The sequence below is a fragment of the Chiroxiphia lanceolata genome, chromosome 27 (assembly GCF_009829145.1).
Source record: "Chiroxiphia lanceolata isolate bChiLan1 chromosome 27, bChiLan1.pri, whole genome shotgun sequence".
Taxonomy (NCBI): Eukaryota; Metazoa; Chordata; class Aves; order Passeriformes; family Pipridae; genus Chiroxiphia; species Chiroxiphia lanceolata.
The window spans coordinates 3,574,876-3,598,187 of NC_045663.1; the positions used below are offsets into that span (position 1 = coordinate 3,574,876).

At 48.7% G+C, this 23,312-nt stretch overlaps 2 protein-coding genes across 12 annotated transcripts in view; one reads left to right on the forward strand and one right to left on the reverse strand.

Annotated features, from left to right (window-relative positions):
- The window catches only part of RANBP3 (RAN binding protein 3), a 48,511-nt gene extending 46,896 nt beyond the window's left edge, over window positions 1-1,615 (reverse strand). The window contains exon 1 of one of the 3 annotated variants that reach the window (XM_032711883.1): window positions 1,526-1,615. In XM_032711883.1, coding sequence (XP_032567774.1) covers window positions 1,526-1,547 — 22 coding nt within the window. In that variant the 5' untranslated portion in view covers window positions 1,548-1,615. The remainder of the gene's footprint in view (window positions 1-1,525) is intronic. The other 2 variants (XM_032711881.1, XM_032711882.1) reach the window with 2 other exon arrangements.
- Window positions 1,616-9,321: 7,706 nt separating this feature from the next.
- Window positions 9,322-23,312, forward strand: part of LOC116799075 (excitatory amino acid transporter 4-like) — a 35,658-nt gene continuing 21,667 nt past the window's right edge. For 4 of the 9 annotated variants that reach the window (XM_032711896.1, XM_032711890.1, XM_032711895.1 and 1 more), the window contains exons 1-4: window positions 9,352-9,380; window positions 10,505-10,548; window positions 16,400-16,484; window positions 20,410-20,531. The gene's annotated coding sequence lies outside the window, so the exon portion shown is untranslated. Of the gene's footprint in view, window positions 9,403-10,504; window positions 10,549-15,071; window positions 15,093-16,399; window positions 16,485-20,409; window positions 20,532-23,312 lie in introns of those variants that run through there. The other 5 variants (XM_032711888.1, XM_032711891.1, XM_032711892.1 and 2 more) reach the window with 5 other exon arrangements.

Genomic DNA, 23,312 nt, shown 5'->3' on the forward strand with positions numbered 1-23,312 from the left:
AGAACAAAAAGGATGAAGATGACAAGTGGGGAAGGAGATGCAAATATAAACTGGAAGGATTAGAAGGTGAGGGAAGTCACTGGAGGCAGAAAAGGGTCTGAAGAGAAAAAGATCAGATGAAAAAGTAAGGATGGGATCACACTCCCCCCCACCATCCCAGACAAGACCCTGCAGAAACAGAGGTAGGGGTAGAAATACATAAGTTGGCATCAAAAGATGCAATAAGTACTGGTAACTAACTTGGAATTCACTGGTGAACCTAATGTTCCCCAGCAGAATGGGGAGGTAAAGTGAAGGGCTTCTACGACATAAGATAACTATTCCCAAACTTCTAGCTCTAAAAGAACATAATAACCCATCAAAATTTATTATAAGGTCATTATAATGACACTGTGTAAATACTGTCATTAAGTTTCTCACAAATAGTCATCACATATTTGACTACTACCATTCTTGAGACCACTTATCATCCCTCCTTGGGCACTGACAGCTCATCTTGAGTCTGGAAGCCAACAGCCCAACACATGCTGCACCACAGGATTTGTCAAATAACTTAAATGCAGTTGTATTGTCAGCTGCTTCTAGGCCTCAACTTCAAAGGCTGCACCTACCACAGATATTTCCTCCCTGTTGTTTAATATTAATATCAGAGGCATAACTGCCACTGATGCACAGTTCAAATGTAAGAAACAGTCTTGAAAAAGGGGCCTTGCACCTCTTCATTCACCTCCCTTGAGGTATATCTTCCCCTCTTCCATTACCTGAGAAGAACGAGAAACAGAGACAGCCAGGGCAAACTGGCTTTTGCAGAAACACTGAGGGACATTTGTCATTCCCAAAGGCAAACTACAGATGCCCACTGACAGTTAAAACATCACTGTACACACCTTGGGGCAGAATACCCAAATCCCGCAGTAGTGCAGCACAGGTTCTCCTAATCCTCTTCAAAAAAAAAGTCAAACCACTTTACTAGCAGATTTTTGAGGTTTTCAGCTCAAAAAACCAATATATCTATTAGCATACCTCACCTCGTTTTATATAACCGTTTCTATTATTCTCTCAGCTAGAGAAAGGATTAACACGGGTGTGAGCGAAGGAAAGATTTACAGCGGTGCGAAAGTTGTGGACAATGACTCCTAAAAGCACCTGGACAAGGCGGGGCCCAAAGCGGCTCCGAGCCCCCCCCCCGGGGCCCGTGCCCGGCACCGGCCCCGCCGTCCGCGCCCCGGGAGCACCGTCCCGCCCCCCCGGGGGGGCCACCGCCCAGCGGGAGGCACCTGCGGGCGCAGCCCCGGCCCGGCCCCCGCCCCGCGGACAGCGCGGCGGCCCAGCCGGGCGCTCCCTTTGTCCGGCCGCTCGTCCCGCGGGGGTCGAGGCGGCCGCGGGGGGAGAGCCCTCCCGAGGGCGGGCCCGTGCCCGGGCGCGCCGCTAAGCGCGGACGGCAGGGCCGGGGGGGGCCAGGGCTGAGCGCGGGGCCGGAGAGGTCGGCGCGGGCCGGGGAGCGGCGGCCGCAGCTCCCGCCTACCTTCGTTCGCCAGGTCCGCCATTTTACTGCCTCGGCCGCGCCCACAATGCACCGCGCGGCCGGACGGCGCCGCGCACCGCGGGCCCCGCGCGCCGCGCACGCGCCGATGGACGTGCGGCTCCGGGGCGGCACCGCGCGTGCGCGGGGGGTGCGGGGCGGGTCTGGCCCGGCTGCATCCGGTCTCCTCCCGGTCCAGTCCCGGTCCCCTCCCGGTCCCCGCGGCCTCTCTCGGGCAGTCCAGTCGCCGTCCCCGTGTGTCGGACCGTTACGGGGCCCCCGTGGGCCCGATCGCTGCCCTCGGGTCTCCGTGTCTCTGCTCCCCCCCCTCCGTGGCCGCAGGGCCCAGGCGAGCGGGCCGTGAGCTGAACGGTTCCCGGTACCGCAGCCCGGCCGGGCTCCCGGGGCGGCCATCCCCGTGCAGCGGCTGCTCTGGGACGCTGCCGACCTGAACACTGACTCATGGAATATCCTGAGCTGGAAGGGACCCACAAGGATTATCAGTCCAACTCCTGGCCCTGCACAGACACCCCAGCGTTTCCACCCTGTCCCTCAGAGCGTTGTCCAAACGCTCCTGGAGCTCTGGCAGCCTTTGGGGCTGTGACCACCGCCCTGGGGAGCCTGGGCAGTGCCCCAGCACCCTCTGGGGGAAGAACCTTTCCCTGAGATCCAACCTAAACCTGCCCTGACACAGCTTCATGCCATTCCCTCAGGTCCTGGACCTTCTGAGCCTTTTCTCCAGACTAAAGACTCAAACCCTCAGTTATGGGAGGCATCTGCTCCATCCCACACATCAGTATTTGCCATTCTCTGTGACTTCCAGCTCTACAGAACTGCACACTGCTCGAAATGTGGGTGCACCAGGGCTTTATATTGCCCAGAGTGACAGTAGAGAGAGTCTGGCTGATGTTACTGAACAAACACATTCCATCATCTTTAAATGGTGATCAGTGAAGGCCACATCTGCATTCAAGGGGGCACTTAAACAGCAGAAGACTCTCTTAAACTTCCTACTCTTTGGCTATCAAGGCATAAGAAAAATACCATTAAGAGTGTTGCTTTTCACCCAAGATGGGTCCTGTCATCCTTCCTGGCTTAAATAAACTTGCTACTAGTCAATAAGCTACATGGTCCTGAGCAAGTCATTCCTGTTTTCCCTGAGGGTAAAGCTCTGGCCATGGTATCCACAGATACCTGGGGGACACATAGCAGGGCTTCAGAAATGTTTGGGTTACATCTCAGCAGAAAACTCTCCTTTCTGGAACTGAGTGTGGGAAAGAGATTTGGAAAATTATTGTTTATCTAGAAAAAAAAAAAATCTAGTAATTCGATCATCTGAATTCTGGAGAGGACTTAAAATAAAGGGTTCACAGCAGAGAAAATTATTTGAGGAAATTAATAATTAATATTAATTAATTATTCTGTGTTTGGTGCAGAGTCTGAATACGAAGTGTTTGAATGCAAAGCCAGATACACAGTCTCTGTAAGGAGGCTAAAAAGGGAGGTTGAGCTGTCAACTCTTCAGTGAGCACCATCACATTTGCTCCCTGAAGAGGAAAAGCTTTGAGAGGACTGGGCCATATTACTGTCTATTGAACATCCTGTCCACAAGGCAGCTGTGAGAAGCCCAACAACCTCAATGCCCTTTGTGTAAAATTTTTAGCAGTAGTCTTATATGCAGGAAGAAGACTTTTGTCATGATGGATAAAGCCACAGCTGCAGCTGGAGACTAAATACAACTTTTTAGAGGCTGAATGCAACTTTTGACCACTAACAACAGCCAAGAAAATATCCAGGAAGCACCTGATGGGGTTCTATGAAGACCTGTGGGGTCTGACACCACAGATCACCGACCCAGCAGTGCAGACCCTGCAATCTGAGTGGGCAGGACAGAAAATAAGGAGAAAGTAGGTGGCAGGCAGGCCTTTGGTCCAGGGCTTGGAGCACCTGATGTCACAGCACCAACACTGCTAAATCAGAATCAATGCTACTCAAACTCTGGTCATCAGGCTGCAACACTTTTTATTTGAGCCCAGCTGACTTAAAGCTGATTTTAGCATATCCTCTGACCATGACCTGAAACTTTGAACAGCTTCATAAGATTTTTTTTTCAGTGCATGTCCACTGGCAACTTACAGGGGTGAGCACTAGTGCTGGCAGCATGATGTCCACGTGGCAGCCTGAGTTTGTGCATGGCTCTACACCTTGTCTGTGCCTCTTCCCTGGAGAACATTTGGTGCAGAGAATTTAGCCCAAAGCATTGGCATGTCTCTATTCACACAAGAACTGTAATTTTCAGGGATATACAATATGGCTGATTTAGCTCCAGTCTTTATGGAATTAAGTTCCTGTCCCAAAGCAGACATGTCCTACAAACTGAGCCAAACACTAATATTGAAAAGGTGTGAGAGTAATTACCCACTATGTGAGTATCTAAAAAACAATAATTACATTTTTAATTTAGGTCCTTATCCTGATACAGATATCCATTACAGAAAATTTCCCTTCCAAGTATTCATGCCCGTTAAACCTATAAGAAATTAAGAACATGTTTTTTATCATGAAAATGTTGGGCAACTTTAATTATAGGAATTACTGTCCTGTGCTTCTCTAATGAATGTGTGATACCAGCATAGTGAGTGATGTGACCTATTTAAGGGAAGTGATTTAAAAAGAATGTACCTCAGAAAGTTACACTCATTAGACCTTAAGAACCAGCAGGTCACAGTGTGTTCTCTATTCATGTTCTAATTAGAGCCCATACTCCTCAGAATCATTAGCATAAGAGAGGAAAATTAACAGTTTTATCCTAACAGTGTTGGGAAGCCAAATTCTGATTTAATTTACCTTCAAGTAAGTCTATAATAACACCAGGATAAATGTGATTCTAGCACTTTATTATTTCAGTAAAAAAGTAAACTCCACCCACACCAACTTTACAGTTCCTGTGACTTTTAGAAATTAATTACAAGAGTTATCTGTACCCTGTGAGCTTGTCAACTTGCTGATATAACTAGAATCTATTTTGGGTGCATGCCATTAAGATACTATAAATGCCATACTTTCTGATTAGTACTATTGTTAGGTCAGCATTTCTAAAGGGACATGGCCTAAAAGTCACTATGACTTTGACAAATTAAATATTTTTCCATGGCTGAGCTCTCAAAAAAAAAAAAAAATCACCACCAACAAAACACCAACCCACCAAAAACAAAACCAAAAAAACCCTCACAACCAAAACCAACCCACCCTGTTACAAGCTTTCTGAGACTTTTGGATGAGCTCAGACCCTGAAGGATTCACAGAGTGTTGTTTCAGAGCATGATGGTGGCATTTTGATCGATAGCATCCATCAGCAGGGAAAGAAAGAGAGACTCTAGAGTGCAGGCACTGTAGAGTGAGGGCAGTCACTAACTCATTTCCAGCTCTGTCACTCTACCAGTGACCTGGACCTCCTCACACCGTGGAGGTCAGTCCATATACCACCTTGTCTGCTTCTGGTGGCAGACCTGCATCAAGCAGAAAGTTGTACCAGATGCCCCCAGAGGTCCCTTCTGCCCACACCTCTATGATTTTCAGTGGTACAGTAACCATTATTAATTGGGAAGCGTAGCCAGGACTCTGTGTAAGTCAGGTTCTGGTTGAATTGATCCAGCTGAAACTGAATTTTTAACTTGTCTCTGCACTGATGGGGTTATTTCTCAGAGAACTCATTCCTTATGGCACGAGAGAGCTGGCAAGGACAAGCAACTTTAGAAGGGATGGGGCTTCCTTTCTTCAACAGCAGCATGGACTTATGGCAGACTCAACTGACCAATGTCACAGGCTTTTCCAGCTGCCAGACCATTTCTGTGGGTATTCTGTAGATCCTCTTCAGAATGTTTTGTTAAAAGCCTGACCCCTCTTGCAGCAGATGACACCTCCTGTGGCATCATGGCCCTCAGCCAGAAACTGCTGTATTAATGACACTGGGTTACTGAGCAGTGGCCAAGCCATGTATTTTCAAACACTTGCTGGAAATTGCAACAAGAAAGAAAATCCATCTGTTGACCTGATTTCAGCCAACCAGCAATGTGAAGACAATGGTTCATCACTGGAAACTAATGGCTGCACATAAGCTGTTGTGAGGGTCTTCAACATGACAGTGATGTTGGTTACCACCATTAATGTTTTCAGAGGTTCTAACTCAGCCAGGGATTTCTCATGAAACATTTGTTTCCCCCTTTGAGAGGACTGAATTATAGATTTTTCCCTGAGGAAGGAAAGCCATCAATCTTTCTCCAGCTGTAAGGAAAGAGGTCATCTCCTGACAGTTTTGAGGAACCAACCAACCACACAGCCTACACCTCGTCTTTCAGCTGGCATCTGGTGTAGTTTCAGAAGGTTTTCAGGCTGTTATTAAATTCAGTTCTTTCTAGTAGACTCATCTGCAAGGATTTGCAATGACTTCAGTGGGAAAATCTACAGGGTAAAATACTTGCTAAGGTGGAATGATCAATACATCCTATCAGTGGATTGATACTCACATGCTCAACACATTGCAGAACTGAATCTGGCTTATAAAAATAAGGGAATATTTGGGGGCTTACTCAGCATTTCCAGGAGCTGTATGCAGTTTCAACTGCAGGCCCTATAACAGCATGAGGAAAGGCACCACTGAGTGAAGGGGAAGGTTTCTCTGTTAATTGCTTTGCATGTAACAAACAGCCCAGCCCAGTGAAGCTCTGAAATTCTGATGACATCCTGCTGGCACACAGCTCTGTTCATCCAGGCATCACTTAAGGGTCACTCAGAGGAGCAGCCTGGTCTCCCTGGGCCATGGTATAGCCCTCTCCCGGGCTGTGGTGTAGCCCTCTCCCGGGCTGTGGTGGGATCTCCAGCACCCACTAGGTGGTGGTCTGGGATAACAAGAAGGAGGATTATGAGGCCCAGAGAGCAGAGGAATGGAAGTGTCGCTCGCCATGAGGAGCTGAAGGGATATGACAAAACACAGGACTTGGGACACAGTGCTAAAAACACCATGGTGGGGTCACTGAGCCATCATCACCTCCCTGATGTTTTCTCTCAGAGGAAGCAAGCTGGGTGGCTCCAAGTTGTGTCTCATTTCCAGCAAAGTGCATGTGTGCAGGGAAGACTAAGAGCACCTACAAACACAAGGAAATGCCTCAGAAGCATTCCCAGGCTGAGGTTCACATCTCTGATTCTCTTGCAATGTCAGTGCTGCTCCTCAGCTGTGACCCTCAGGCACATGGGCCCACGACTCAGATCAGTGTGCTGCTGTCCTCAGAGCTTTGTGTGGGCTCTGCATGACATTAGAGCCCGAAAGCCTGAGCAAAGCTGTCAGTAACTGGGGCTGCTCAGGGGCTGAGATAAGAGGCTTAGAAATCTCACTCACCACCCTGCATTGCTGGGAGACCCCGACCCTGGCAGTTTGAGCCTGTGTTTGGCACAACCTAAGAGCTGAAATGGAAGCAGCATCTTCCTCTGCAGCCTCAGCAGTGTGCAAACAGAAAGGGAGCTGCACACCCATTCTCTGACAGGACTTGGGAACATTTTTTTTCTAGGACTTTGCTTTCCTGAAGTGCTTTCCCAATCTGGTGGAGCAGTACTGGCATACAGACCACTGCCACTGGGTTACTGAGCAGTGATCCATCCTTACTTTCCAACCTTGGAGAATTTCAAATTTAGCTGGATCAAATTTGACTGAATAACCTGATCTGACTTTGAAGTCAGCTTTGTTCCAAGCAGCAACTTAAAGTACAAAATGTCTTGCCCTCTCTATACCTTTCTATGGTTCTGTGATATATTTGATCTCTTTCATTCTAAAAAAGACTGTCTGAAAGGAGCTGTGCAGGTAAAAGGGGACGAGGACATGGATAGTTATAACTACAAGTCCTTGTCCATCTGAAATAGGATCAATTTGCAAAAACACATAAGACCACATTTGTGGTATTTGATCTTATAGTTCACTGGAACACTGCATGCACATATCCCCAGCCTCCAGGGACCAGCAGATAATATTTACTGGAGCATTCTTCCTTCCGAACATAACCACTAGATGGGGAAGCAAGCACTTGGTTTTTCACAATTTCTTACTGAAAAGTTGTACTTTCGTGGGTTTGGATACGTTTTTCAATTCACTGTGTTCTTGCCTCTCTGTTTAGCATCCCTGAATGGGTACCTGCTTTAGTACCCTGTGCTGTAGCACCTAAGCTCAGGATTTCAGCCTATCTACATTTAAAGAAAGAAAGAGCACAAAAGAAAGGCTGTAAATCTGGAGGTGTATAGTCATAGAATCACAGACAGGTTTGAATTGGAAGGGACCTTAAAGAGCATCTCATTCCACCCCCTGCCATGGGCAGGGACACCTTCCACTAGCCCAGGTTGCTCCAAGCCCTGTCCAACCTGACCCTGGACACTTCCAGGGATGGGGCAGCCACAGCTTCTCTGGGCAACCTGTGCCAGGGCCTCACCATCCTCATAGTCAAGAATTTCCTCCTAACACCTAATCTAAACCTCTCCTCTTTTGGTTTAAAACCATTCCCCCTTGTCCTGTTACTATCTGCCAGTGTAAAAAGTCACTCCCCCTCTTTTTATAAGCTCCCTTTAAGTACTGAAAGGCTGCAATGAGGTCACCCCAGAGTCTTCTTGCCTCCAGGCTGAACATCTCCAGCTCTCCCAGCCTCTCTGCAAAGCAGAGGGGCTCCAGCCTTTGGAGCATCTCTGTGGCCTCCTCTGGATCTGCTCCAACAGCTCCACATCCTTCTGATGTTGGGCCCCAGAGCTGGAGGCAGCACTGCAGGTGGGGTCTCACCTGAGTGGAGCAGAGGGTCAGAATTCCCCCACAAGTAACCTTGGAGGACATCCCCAGCCAAGGGAGGAATCTACACACACACCCCAAGAAGGTCCTCCCGTGGTTTGACTTCACAAATGGTTCCTTGCTCCCAGCAGACAGCACGATTATCAGCGGGACTCCCTGTTATCCCCAGGACAGACCGTCCCACTCAGCGCTCAGCATTGCGAGACCTGACTTCAGGCCTCCTGGCTCCTTTCTGCGTCCCCTCCTCGCCACAACTCCCCCTGCCCTCAAACTTTCCTGCCCGGCATCCCCCCGAACCCGGCCAGCGCCTGCTCCGGCCCCAGCTCCCTGCACAGCGCTGGGAGAGACCCTCCGGCTCCTGTTCCCTGCACAGCTCTGGGACAGTCCCCTGGTCCCCGCTCCCTGCACAGCTCTGGGACAGACCCCGCAGCCCCTGTTCCCTGCACAGCTCCGGGACAGTCCCCTGGTCCCCACTCCCTGCACAGCTCCGGGACAGACCCCGCAGCCCCTGATCCCTGCACAGTTCCGGGACAGTCCCCCGGTCCCTGATCCCTGCACAGCTCTGGGACAGACCCCTCGCCCCCTGTTCCCTGCACAGCTCCGGGACAGACCCCGCAGCCCCTGTTCCTTGCACAGCTCTGGGACAGACCCCGCAGCCCCTGTTCCCTGCACAGCTCCGGGACAGACCCCGCAGCCCCTGTTCCCTGCACAGCTCTGGGACAGTCCCCCGGTCCCTGTTCCCTGCACAGCTCTGGGACAGACCCCCAGCCTCCCTCGCGTGGCCAGCGGACGCCGCGGGCACAAGAAGGAATAAAGAGCGAGCTGTGGATACGATGCTCGGGGCTAACCCCTCCTCTCCAAAGGATTTCTTTCCGTCTTCAAAAGCTTGGTGCCTGGCGTTACCGTGCAGTTGGAAGCGGGCAGAGCCTGTCATTCGACCTGAGCAGGCAGAGCTTGGCTTCTGAGCCAGCCTGAGCTTCCCCCTGTCCCCCCCCCCCGTGCCCTCTGCAGGCTTTGCTCAAGGTCCACGGTGTGAAGGTATGGTGAGCACCCTACAAAGGTAATACTGCTGCTCGATTTTGCATGACGACTTTGTTAGTCATACAGGAGATCCCAAATGTGGGCAGGACTCCTGATCCTGGGAAGCATTAAAGAGGTTAAGGGACTTGAAAAGGCCAGGAAATACACTTTCTTGTTTCTGGTTTTCGTGCCATTTCCCACTGTCACAGGAATCGGGGGTTAGGGTATGGGGTATCACTAATGTAATTTGACCTTACAGATTTTATGTGAATCCAGGTTTTGTGAACAGCTGTTCACACACTTCTGACCTTCGAGAAGCAGCTTTGCTCTTGGGCTGCATGTAAATTATGACAGGATACTGGCTGTGTCACTACACTCCGTCCGTATTTTACATTTTCTACAACAGCTGTGCAATATACTCATCTTAGCCAGAACTCGATTTTTTTTGTGCTAGATGCCTGGTTAGTTACTGAGCAAGCACCACCTCTTTCAATTTCAGTCTCTCTTCTGACACCACATTTTAAATTATCTGAGCTGGGCAGTGCTAACAGACCTCCCCCATCGAATGGGGTTTTTTTTTGAAACAAGGTTTTAAACCTGTGGATGAAACATATATGCATATAAAAACTTGTCCAAGGGAGCATATCATGGAATTGAAGCCTTATTAAATAACCTTGTTACTGAGTACCTAAGTAAAATCCTTCAGAGAACACTTCTGTCCTGCGGCTCGCTCGCCTTATTGTCAGTGCCAAAGCATGTTGCTGCTACAAGGTGGACATTCAGCCCCAGGATCATTGTGGAGCCACTTGCTCTGCATTTCCTTGTCCTTGCCATGATCAGAGGCAGTGGGTGCCTTGTGGCCATTAACAAGTGAGACACTCCATGGTGTAGAAGTGTTAGAAGTGAATAATGTTTTATTTCTTTATTTGCTGTTTCTGTATCATTTCATTGCATGGTATTGCAAGGGAATCAGCAATGGTACATTCAAAGTGGGAAGCATAGTTTCCAGGATTTACAGCTGTGTAATTCCCGTGGGATTTAGTCCCATTTGTTAGCACTGGCTGTATGCTGGTGACCTGAGTGACATTGTAGCACAAGGCTTTCTGCTCAGACACTCGCATGCTCTTCTCATCTCCTCACAGGGAACTAAACAAACCTGCCATGAGCACAGCTGAAGATTTGGGAGGTAAGAGCGTGTGTGTGCGTGGGAAAGCATCAGGAAGAGAGGAAAATATGCTCAAGTCAGAGAGAGAGATTTGTGCTGGGAGCACACAAGAGCTTTCAGACCCTCAGCCAGGATTCCTGCACTGTTGAAAGGCTGGCATTCCTCGGTGTTACTTTATCATTCATGTCTTTAAGTAAGAAGAGACTGTAAGTTGTTTGCCCAAGGTAACAGGTTTTGAGTTAACCTGGGGTGAGCAGAGGTTGTCCAGAGCCGATCACTTCAGAGGTGCAAGGAATGCAAACAGCAGGGGAACCAGTTTCTTGTGCTCAGCATGGCCAGAGCTGAAGGAGAGGTCAGTTCTGCTGGTCACCATGCTGGAGCTTTGCCCTTCAGGTTGCTCTGCATTGAGTGTCAGCAGTGCTAAAAAAAATATTCCAAAGCAGAGCCAAGTAGGCAGGACGTTGTTCCAGAGGCACTTCTTATCACAGTGCTAAAAGAGGGCTGAGCAGATAGAGTAGGTATCCTGGCAAATGTGCACAGTTCATGGGAGCAAAGAAAAGCAGCAGCCTGGCAAGCAGATAAACACACTGCTGGTTTGCTTCCCAAGTGCTTCAGCGTGGTCTGCCATGATGAAGAGGAGTGGAATTTTCCATCTGGTTAGTCAGACAGTGTGTGCCATGCTCCTGGCTCCCCACCCTGGCTGCTTGCAGATGCCCGTTTAGCTGCAGGCTATGAACGGTGAGATTTCTCAGGGGCTTCTCCTAGGTCAGGAACAATCACTGGAAAAGTAGATCAGAGAGCTCACAGAGGAGGTGGCCTGATAAGCTGGAAACGTGCCTTCCCTTTGGCTCAGTTTCTGTAATGAGCTGTGAGACAGCTTGTGTTGCCTCTGTTGACAGAGTGTAGCCAGCACAGCACCACTCCAAGCTTCTCTGAGCAAGGATTTGGGCCCCACGTGCCTGTCTGAGCTCCACCTGACACCCACAGGCATCTGGGGCCACCACATCTCCCATCCTCTTTATGACCCATGATAGGGGATGGGGAGAAAGCTCCCTGTCTGGACACTCAGCAAGGGTGCTCAGTTGGAGGCAGGAGGGATCCTGAATAGTGTGACTGCCCATACCCAGCTGTGCTGTGTGCTGGCACAGGACAGCCAGCTTGGAGCACCCTTCCCAGGGATGGAGACCTTCCAAATCACAGCCCAGCACTGTCTGTGTGTGCTGCCTGCGTGGGCCAGGGAAATTCAGGCACCAAACCTGTGCCCCAGGGGGTGAAGTGTGGACAGCAAACCCTTCTGTAGCACCAAAAGGGAACAAAACTATCCCTGAGAGAATAGCTCTGGAGAACTGTTTGAAGGGAAGGCCATGCTTTCCACTGTAATACTTCAGAGATGCAGTAGAAAGGGAAAAGCTTAGGAAGCTCAACCTGTTCTACTGTTAATTTGAAATCTGGTTTATTGACTTCAGAGTGCATTAATATATTCAGGTCTATAATAGAGTGATCTGGCAGAAATCCTGCTGACTGGACAAGATCCAAAGATAGGCAGATAGCTACATACCCCTTTGGTGTAACATACCATCCTCTGAGGACAAAGGCAGTTTGGCAAGGAGGTGCACTGAGTGTCACCAGCAGTCAGAAAGAGGTGATTCTGAATCTTTGTGATACAGCTTCCAGGAGATGCCCCACAGCAGGAAAGATGTGGAGATTCCTTCTGGATCTGGGAACCTTTTTGAGTTCTCCAACTGTGGGTCTTACAGCAAGGCTCTACCCCGAGGTGAACAGGTGTTTTGTCAAAATTAGGAGCCTAAGAAATATGACAGAAGAGTGTCATTAAAAGAGTGAAATAAAGTCTCTGGAGAAGAGAAAGGTAGAGTGTGCTTTTCTTAGAGAGAACTTCAGAGATTTAAAGACCAAGTCCATCAGGAGTGGTCGAAAGCAGATGGTTTTAGGGGATTCTGAAATTCAGTGAAGGAAAGCCAAGGGTGGAGGTTTCCTCTAGAGCTCTGTGTTTTCTGAAGTCTTGCAGTTTTTAATTCTCCTTCCAGAAAGCCACTGAATAATGGGGTAGACTCCTAATGGAAAGCAAATTGCAAAACCAGAAGTCAACACAATCCTTCAATCTGTAGTCTAAGATCTCACCTGGGAGGAGAGGAGGAACCACGTGAATCTTTGCTGAGGGAGGTGATGATTTAAGGGGGCATCTGGAAAAAACTGGGAAGTGCTGCAGTCCCTGTGACAGCCCCAGGATCATCCACCTTTACTAAGATTTTCATACCCCAGACCTCATTTTCATTTTAGCCTCTAAGACTGTGTCTGCAGGTGCTGTGTGCACGAGTGCTGGCTTATCCATGGTGATTAAGCTGCAGTCTCTTGGTTTGCCAATGCCAGCATTGCCATTAACATCAGGAAGTTCAGGTCAGCTCCTGTACAGCAGCAGCTGACTCCTTCTTCCTACTGATCATGTATCATTTCCAGGGTCAGGTAGATCCAGGCTTATATAATTTGCCTGAAATTCTGGTGAATTCATGACCACCAAAAGAGAGTAATGCAGGTTCCGAAATTTTTCTAAATAGTATATTCCACTTAAAAGAAAATTAATTAACACAGGGCTATTCCTGTCCTGAAAAAGGAGGTCAGACCAGATGATCACACTTGGTCCCTTTTGTCCTTGTAATACATATACACATATACAGCACTGGGAGCTGCTGGGGAAGAGCACAATGCCAATGGTGATACCATGCAGAAAATGCCCAAGAAAATGGGCCAAGTTAAATTTGGACAAATATATCATCAAAGCAGAAGAAGTAAAGCATTTCCATCCTGTTTTCCCAGCTTGGAGAAGGCAGACTTAGCCCACAGTAGCATCAGACTGAGCTACTTGAAACAACAGAAGGGCTTTGTGACATCCTCCAGTTCTTACAACTCACTAACATAGGATGCCCAAATGAAAGTTGGGTGCTGTTGTTGCAAAATCATGCAAGCTGTTCCCCTGAAGTAATTAATCTCCAGTTCAGACATTTCAGATTATTGACATAGAACAGGGTGTGCATGAAGGTGCTGTATTGCAGAGTCTCACCCACAGAAAAAAACCACGCTCAGACCAAACAATAATTGTGTCCACTGGTGTTCAGAAGACTGCTGCTGCTTCCAAGGACTGATTTGTTTGGTTTTTTTATTGCTTGGCTACATAAAAAATACACCCAAACAATACGGTTTACCCTAAGTACAGCTCCTCTCAACACAGTTGCTCTTCCAGTTTTGGCCTTCCTGATGCCACAGTTGTCCTATGGGATAACATCATCCTGCACTGAAGATTCAATTTCTCCCTTCATGGCTCCCCAGGGACCTTCTAACATCACTCAAGCCAGAGACTGTTCCAGAGTGATTGCCTCCAATCCAACAACCTTGGTTTCCCAAGAACCCAACTCTCATTCTTGAGTGGGATTCCCTTCTCCCTCACTATCCTTGGCTGCCCCATCATCACCCAGCTGTGGTGGCAGGGAGGCTGGGGAGCCAGGGAAGAGCAGCAGCAAAGTGATGCTGGGGAGGGAACAGAGCAGGGAAAGGGCAAAGTGAGAAAAACTGCAAAGGTTTATTCACTAGGAATAAGCCTGGGGACAGAGCACCGACGTTTGAGGGAGGGTTTGCTGTCTCTGTGGAGGCAGAGAATGGAGATCAATACAGCAGCAAAGACACAAAGGTTACTGATGGGTTAGAAACCATGGAATCATCTGAGAATGGTCATTTCAGAATTAGGGCTTCTCCCTCCAAAAAGGGGGTGGGATCAATACACCAACTGAAGTGCACCCCCACCAATGCTGACAGGATGACAGCAAACAAGAGCTGGAAGCCATTGCAGAGCTGGAAAACTGTAACTGGGGGAGAGGCTGGACTTGATGGTCTCAGAGGGCTTTTCCAACCTGAACAATATCCTGGACCATGGAATAAACCACCTCAGATTTGACCCTCATTACTTGAAAACCACTCAGAAGGAATGGAGTGAGATCAGACAAGGCAGGAGATGAAGGGATAAGGTCAGATCACATTCATGTCACTCTGTTGTGGATATTCAGCTGAACTCCCAGTCTGAATTGCCTCTTGCTGGGTAGATAGCAGTTTTGAGAAATAAGAATCTGAAGAAAGGGACAGGGAAAGGCCCAGCCAGCATATCTACTCTGGCTTCTCCCTCCTTCAAGGGCAGCTGTGGCAAGGCACATCCACCTTGTGCTGTATTGAAGACCATCCTTCTCCACAGCAGGAAATTCTGTTATTGAAAGAATTTGCATGAGAGTTTCAATAAGAAATAATATATTTGTAAGGGCAATCCCTGGAAGTCATGCTGTCCACGTTTCTGGCAGGATGCATTTCACAGTGTTTCAAAGGGTGTGTGAAGATGGACCCTGAGAAATGCTTCTGCCCACCTGAACTCACTTGTGAGGTTGCACTGCATGTCTGTCCATAAAGCAGCCAGAGCAATTGGGCACGTCTGGAATTCAGCTGCCCAAACTTGTAAGTGACTGCAAGAGAACTGCCTGGTTCTAGCAAAGAAGAAGCATCTCATACAGGTGAGAAGAGTTGTGTAATAGTTAAAATGCCAGGCGAGCGTAGAGAACGCAGCTCTGGTACTTTGCTTTTATGACTGTTCTACTCCAGAGGCAGAAAGTGATTTTCCAGCCACTGTGACAAAGAACACAAGCTCTGTGCTAATATTCAGGCAGGCAGCTGATGACTGTTGGCATCCACACTGAGACTCCACCGTGCACAGAAACTGCAGCAGTGCAGAAGAGAGAACTGCCCAACCTGGGAGGGTGAGAACCAGGGTGGGCAGTTGTGCAGGACAAAGCACAGCCAAGCACAGGCTGCAGGAGGCAAAAAGCAGAAGTGTGAAGGAAGGAGACATGCAGACTGCTCATGGAAAGGGAAGAAATTAAAAAAGTGCCACATTGTCATTGGAATTGTCTCTGTGCTGCACAAGCCATGGAAGAAAGCTGCATTCCCAAGTCATGGGTAAAACACAAAATACAGTAGAGTTAAATGTACAAATACAATAAGGCAAGCCAAAAAAAATGAAAAAAGGTCTTTAGAAAGAACATTTTTATGGCATGAAACCTGAATTGAGTCTCTTTCAAATGGATCAGGCAGTTTGTAGTGTGTTAGACAAGCATGGGGCTGGGAGGAAGAGTCACAAGTAGATTAGGGCAGGGAAGAAAAGCAAAATCACTCCTCACCCCTGTTCTCATGCTGGGGGGACCAGGTGAGTTTCCACCAGGGAATATCTCAGGGTGGCAGCAAGGGATTCATTCTCCAGTGGCAGTGCACTTTCTCAAACTGTTTGAGAAAATGGTGTTTTGGAAATGTCAGGCATCACCAGAGCAACCACTGTAAAGATCTGCAGTTCCCACTGGCTGGGCCTGGATAGTGATTTACAGAGACTGTTAAAATAAAAAAAGGTACACAGCAAATCACACAAACTCCTGAAGCAGAACTCCCCTTAGGAGTGTGCAGAACAAGATCCCTGTGCACCTGGGAGAAGCAGAGAGCATGAGCTGGGATTCAAAATAGCTGAAACGCTTCAGTCACATCCACTCTCAGCAGAACCAAGGAGAAAATGAGGGCACTTCTGAATGACAGAAGCTTCAGGAACTCGCAAAACTTTGTCTCACTCATCAGTTGGAACTGCCCAAGCCAAAATTTGGGGTATTTTTTGTCATTGGATATACAGTTTTTTAACTTCATCTTCTTTGTTTTGTTGTCCCATCAGAAATTCTAACCAAAACATCCTGGCAGGTGCTGTCAGTGAGAACAGCACTGGATGCTCTTTCTCTTTTAGCCCTCTGGGCCCTCTTCTACTTGGCCTTTGCTTTCCCTCCAGGCTGCATCCAGGACAATGCACCATGACAGCTTGGCTACACGGGGATGCTGCAGAGCACCATGAGAGCTACAGTCTATAAAACAAGGTAAAAAATTATGAGAGGCACTCACATGAAGAAATATTACAGCTCAGGTAGGAGTAGATTTACATCAGTCTGCTCCAAAACAAAATATTATTTTTTTTTACATTTCTGAATTTTCCCAAACTTCATGTGTTGTAAGAGTTGAAATTTTGACTTTTTGTTAAAAAAATAGGGCAAAAATAGATGTTGAAATATTGGCATTTCCCATAGGAAGGAAATTCCATTATTTGAGCAGCTCTGTGAAACACAAAGGATGTTCATTTGCAGAAACTCTACTAACTTGTAATGAAGGTCGCAGCTGCATAATTGGACTCTGCTCCCAGGGCCAGTGAGCAGTGTAGGAGACAGAATTAATCCCAACCCCCAAATTAAGGTTACTGTAACAAGGAGAACAAGACTACAGAATTGCAAAATCCAGGGAAGGAAGGGCTGAAGGATTGCTTAACACACAGAGAAATCACATTTTTCCCCACGACAATTAGCAGCTGGGAATATCCCAGTGGCTTTTTACTCTACAGCAGAAGACATCCATGTCCTAGGACAGGTCTAGGTGTGGATGGCCCACATCCATCCTCCCAGTCACCCACACATTCAGGTGACAGGGCTGCCACACTTACCTGCCATTCACTACTACTACCTGCCTCCACTTCACTTAAGGACTAAACATGGTCCTTAAGGGTTTTCTTTTTAGCAGTTCAGAGAAATCAAGCACTTTCAAAAGGCTAAGAGCTTGCTGGAAGCCAGTGAAGCCATGGGATGGTGGGTACAGCTTCTACTTGGGTTTTGTATCCCAGCCCTGCAGCCTCAGTGCCTCCTCCAGGTCATGTGTCCAAACTGGGTGTGCTGTGACTGCATTCTAACAGACACTCACATGTGAGTTTTTCTTTATCATCACAAGTCAACTCTTAGCCCATTTTTAGGTGTCTTGCATTTTAAAGATCCACTGGATAATCAATCCTTCTTAAAAAGCAGAGATGATAAAGAAGAAGTTGCTTTACTGGAACTGCAAACCTCTCCTTTAGACACACAAACCCTCCGTAAAAATCTGTCTGATGAATCCTTTGCCCAGAACTTCACTTTTTTAGGACTGGGGTCTTTCCAAGTTGGGCAGAGATACAGACTGAGAATGTGTTTAAAGACAGAATGGGTGCCCTGTGCCTATGTAACATTTTTAGTCTACTTTTAGGATTAGAATAAATCATGTTGAAAGGTGCTTTGAAAGGAAATCTCCGGGGAGCTGATTTGGGAAAGCTATTCCAGGCTGTTTCCCATCAAGCCATTCCTTTATCTTCAAGTGGTTGTGCAAGGATAGTGTCAGAACACCCTCTGAAAGGTGACTCTGTGACGTGAGGTGCAGCTCTCATGTCTTTTCTCGTTGCCTCCCTCAAGGTGACATTGTGAGTTTCCTTTTTACCCATTATTGAAAACTCAGAGCATCCCGTGGCCTCTGTGTGATGTGGGTGATCAGACATGCCTGGCACTTGTAGAATGAGGAGAGACTTGTGGGAGTCAGCTGAGCAGGGGATTTGTTCCCCAAGGATTGGTCTACCCTGGGAAGACTCTGCCTGGGCATCAGGCAGCTCCATCCAGAGGGAGCAGAGCTCGTCAACTCCTCCATAGCCTCAGGCTGTGTCCTATTTAATAACTCAAACTTGTCTGGAAATTGCCACAGGAACAAGTTGAAACGAAACACGGGAAAAAAATGCCGAAGGAGAAGGTTTAAGGCATTTGTCACTGTGAGTTTATGGCTTAAAAAGGCCTGTGGGTGCTAACCTGGGGATTAAAAATGGGCAGAAATTAGTACAGATGCTAGGAGCCAAGCTGAACTTCAGGTGTAGGAGGTGGAAAGGACAACCATTCACTGTCAGCCAAACACTGCTGCCTGAGGTGGAATCAGGGAAACACACAGCAGCTGAGGGGTGGCCAAGTGCATGGCAGCTCTGCCACTCTCTGGGTAGCATCAGAAATGCACTTGTCCAGCCCAGGAGAGCTCTGCTGCAGGTCACCAGCCAACAGTGCAGCTGGGGGCTCTCCTGCAAGAGCAGCTGCCAGCCAAGGCACGTGAGAAGCAGGGCCACAAAGAGTAGGAGATGTCCTTTCTCTGGGACTGCCCCAGCAACAGCCACTATTGTGGACCCAGCAGAAGAAGCAAAGGAGACCAGCCATGCACCAGACCAGGCTGCCATGATCCATCTTCCTTTACCTCTGTGGCTGGGCTGGCTCTGAGCCACATTTCTGCAGAAGGGTTTTGGTGTGTGGTGCAGGCAGAGAGCTGGAACCTATTCCCCATAACCAGAGACGTTAATTTTGGAATAAAATTATGTTCTTGTGTAGCCCATTCCAATATGTGCTTGGCTGGAAAGATGACTGAAATTTTGCAGGGCACAGGGATTGGGTTTCCAGTCCCCCAGTTGACACTTGCATGACCTGAGATGTGTTTGAACCTTCAATAGGAAGATTAAGGCCATTAGGGCTATGTGAGCCACGAAATCTTGTGAAGACCAAGCAGTTTATTGGGTGCAGAGAGTATGTCTTTGTCTCCTGATGCACCAATGGCTCTGTGTTCATGCTGATGGAGCAAGTTTAAACAAGGGAGAACCACAGAGATAGTCAAGATCCCAAACTCCAGCCAAGTCTCATCTAATCACCATCCCTGTTTATGGTTGTGCTCAATGATTTCAAAGGTCTTTTCAAACCTAAACAATTCTGTGAGCAATGTCTGAAAAAGCCAGTTGGTGCTGGGAGCTGCTCTCTGTAACGTGGGCTGAAGAGGTCCAGCTCTCTTCTTCCTACAGAGCTGATGGGGGCACAGGATTTAGGGGAATTTCAGTACCAGGGCCCTCTGTCAGATGAGCTTGATGCTTTGGCTTTGCCCTACTCCTGGCTGGATGAGTTCAAACTCTGTGACAAGCTCCAGCTGCAGACACAACACATCAACATTGGTGTGCCAAAGCCAGAGCACACAGCAAAGCCCCTCACTGAGGTCACCTGAATTAAGGAGAAGGCTACTTTCAGAAAACAGCTTTTATGTCCATTGTGAGTCATGTATCTGGTAGGAATAGAAACAGAGGTGCTGTTGTAACTTTGGTGCTGTGCCTGGTTTTTTGGACATAATTTTTCACTCTGCCACATTCAGAGGCCAGCACAGGCTGCGTGGGGCTCACACCTGCAACCTGACTTGTGGTTTTAGCATAGTGCATTGACAGAAATTTTGAAATGTGGGAATTCTATCCAAGAAATCCGTATTTAAGAAATCAGTGAGTAAAGACAGTGGAAGCTTTGCCTGCTTCCTTGAAGGCAGAGTCTGTCTGCCTTAAAGACTGTACTGCTCATGTATTTCCTTTGCACGCTCAGTGAACCGATTCCTCCTCATGTCTTGCCTAATGCACCAAAGGGGAACTGCAGCAACTTGGCTGAGGCACAGCCACATGCCCATCCCCTCAGGCTGATCTGGACAAACCACAGGGGTGTGTCTGGACCTCTGAGGTCCTGTGCACATAGACTAGACCAGTGAAGCATCTGCCTGTCCAGTATCCAGCTGTTGCTGCTGGCTGTACTTATGCATGCAGCCTCCCTCGTGGAAGGAACCCTCATGAGGGGCAGGACTGGGATGGGGATGAGATCTGATCTCATTTAACAGCTGCCCTGCTCTCTGTTACTGCTAACTCTCCTTGCAGCTTGTGTGAGGAGGCAGAAGAAAGTGCAAACCCACTGGTACTGCAAGACCCAGAATGGGCTCCATGCAACCTCCTGGTGACAGGTGCTTTCTGTGCTTTGGTCTCCTGCAATCATCGAAGATTTTTTCAGTCTCCTCCTACATGCCACTCCCCCACCCCTTACTGCCATGTATCCTGAGCATATTACAGTCTTCCTTTCCTCTCTCAGGAGGTGCTGCTCAGAGCTCTCTGCTAACACTGTGTCTTTCTAGAGAGAATATCCCGCTTCCTGCCTTTGAGCTGAAAGAATTAAAGAACGAAACAACTCAGAATAATCCCCCAAGACGAAAAAGACCCGCTGCCCTCCCTGCTTGACAACCTGTGCTGGTTCCAGGTGAGTGGTTTTGTCAGCGAATCTGAATGCATGAATAAGAGTGGTGCCAACTCCAGGGGCTGAAGCAGGGAAGGAGGGTAGCAGGAGATTTCCTTGGGCATGTGCATGAGAGAGTGGCAGGGATAGCTCTTGCCTGCTTTAGGACATGGGGCTGCCCAGAGGGGAGTGCTTTAAAAGTGGGACTGTATGTTCCAGGCTGGGATTCAATGCTTGGTGGGCAGCTTGAGTGAGACAACCTTATCACAGGACCTTGGCATGAGCAGGGGGCAATGGGGAGAGCATTTGTCCTCCCACTACTGGACTTAGGCCCCAAACCCGCTGTTCAGCTGGTAATCACTTTGTCATTTTAGAGCTTAGCCGGGCTGAAATTCCTGCCTGTTTCAGATTCCTCTCCCCTAGCTGGTGCTCTCTTACAGAGGTGGGTCAGTGGATGGGCCCTGGGCAGATCTATTCTCCTCCTGGGTCCATTGTTGTGGTAGGAGTTGTCTGGGTGGGAGCTGGCTGCCAGGTACCAAGTGGAAAACAGAGATGCCCTAGCACTTCACTGAGCAGGAAGCCCTGCCAGGGGCTGCTATAGCAACACAGAGATGGCTGAGTTCACCCCAGTTGGGCTTGTGAACGGAAATTCTCAGCACAGGCACTTTGGCTGTACTGCTTTCAGCTCCTACTTCCCTTCCCAAGGGCAAGCAATGGGCCAGGCTCCAAAGGATCCGATAGCATCAGGGGTGAGGACACCTCCAGCCAGGGGGTCTGTGAACCCTGCGAGGATAGAGATCCTGGTCCTCAGGATTGAAAAAAATGTCCAGCCAATGTCCAGTGGCTGGATTCCATGCTCCTGACAACAGGCACTGAGCTTTTGATGGGGGGAGGTCAGGTGGGAGCGGAGACATCCACTCCTCCTGTGCTGTCCTTGCAAAGACGGTCCCTGCCAAGCACCCGCCTTACTCAGCTGTTGGGGGGGCTGTAACTCCCCACTCTGCAGTGCCCGTGGTCTGCCCAAAAGCAAGTAGGATTTGACAGCTGCTAATGGCAGTTTTCAGACCACTGAGCAGAGGGGCAGGTCCCGTCCCTTCCTCGCAAGCACCGAGCCTCCCCTCCCACCACACGAGGATGGGCTGCTAAACTCCTGCCCTCTCCCTAAGTGACCCAGCACTAGAAATCCACCTTGGAAAGACTGGCACAGCTTTTTCAGTGACCCCTTGCCTTGCCCTTCCACATTTGCTGAGCTTGTGCACAGCTCTTCTCAACTCCTTCCCTTCTGCATAGATTCCTCCCTCTTCTCCCTCTTCGGGTGCTTCCCTGCTGCTACCTGTGGAGACTTAAAATCCTGGTGGTTTTGATTTTGAACATAAAGCAGAGTTTCCTTGGAGATAAGAGAAACAGTGATTCCAAGTGGATTATTTCACAGTCTCTGGCTGGCTTTCAGCAATGAAAACAAAAAAAGGGAGTTGTGCTAGCAGAGGGAAGACAGAGCCTGGGGCAGCCTTGGGTGAGGGGGTGCCTGGCTCTGACATGCTTTTCCAGGGTCATCCCTTTAGCAGCATGGCTTGACTGAGTGCCACATGCCATGGCACAGTGTGACAGTATGTGCTGTACCAAACATTGCTGCCTTGGGAATATATTGCCTCTCTTGTCCCAGCCCCTGGAGTCTGGTAAACCTGGGAGAGGCTTTGCGGTGGACATTCTAATTTGGCTGAGTTCTGCCACTCCCAGGAGTAAAACTGCCTAATTAGATTAACCCCTTGTGTGTTCTTCTACACAGACATTAGCAATAGTAGGACAATGGTGTAAAGCACCAGCATTTCAATCATTGTCTTCCACCCATTTGTTCTGAGTGCTGACAACTGGGTTTATCCAAGCCAAGAGCCTGAACCCTCTGGAGGCTGGAGCTCTCCCCTGATGTGTTGGCCATGCAGATTTTTGCCCTCCTTGAGGCAGGCTATTTGATCATCAGCTGATATCTCTTGGACACCCCAGCAATCAGAAAGCTGTGCCAGGTGCTGTGAGAGGGCACAGGGAGCAGGCATGAGCTGACTGGTGCTCTGTCTCATGATAGAGCACAGCACAGGGCAAGAAGGCAGATGCAGTCTTCATCTGAAATTTTCTTTACTGTCTCCAACCCCATACACTATGGCAGGAGTGCTCTGTAATGCCATGCCTTGCCAGTGGCCAGGACCACCTTCTTTCCCAGAGGAATATAGGAATATATCACAGTGGATTCACTTGACTGAAGGCTCCCCCTCTGCTGACACACCCCTGAGCTCCTCACTGTGTCCAACAGCCACAAATGGCACTTGGCTGTTTCAATGAAGTGGCATTTTCTTGTTCAGCTTTCAGTGTGGTGCAGGAGTGTTGTGCAGGGGTCAGAGGGTGAGAGAAGAGTGGAGAACCAGATCGTGGCCCTGTGATAATTATACATGTAAATGAGCTCCAGGACACTTCCTGGACAGGCTGTGGCAGTGCTGTCTGAAGTCCTGAAAGCCTTGTCTCACAGCACATCAGCAGAATGAAGGTCTCAGCATGGCTGAGGTTGGCAGGGAGCCCTGGACATCATCTAGTCCAACTGCCCTGCCCAAAGCAGAGTCAGCCACAGCTGGTTGCCCAAGCCTGTGTTCAGACAGCTTTTGAATATCTCCAAGGATGGAGACCCCACACCTTCTCTGGGCATCCTGCCTCAGTTAAGTCTGTCTTGCAGCAACAAAGACTTAACTTTATGCTTAAGAGGAATTTCCTGGTACTTCAGTTCACGTCCACCTGGTCACTCATCTGGTCACGGGGAAA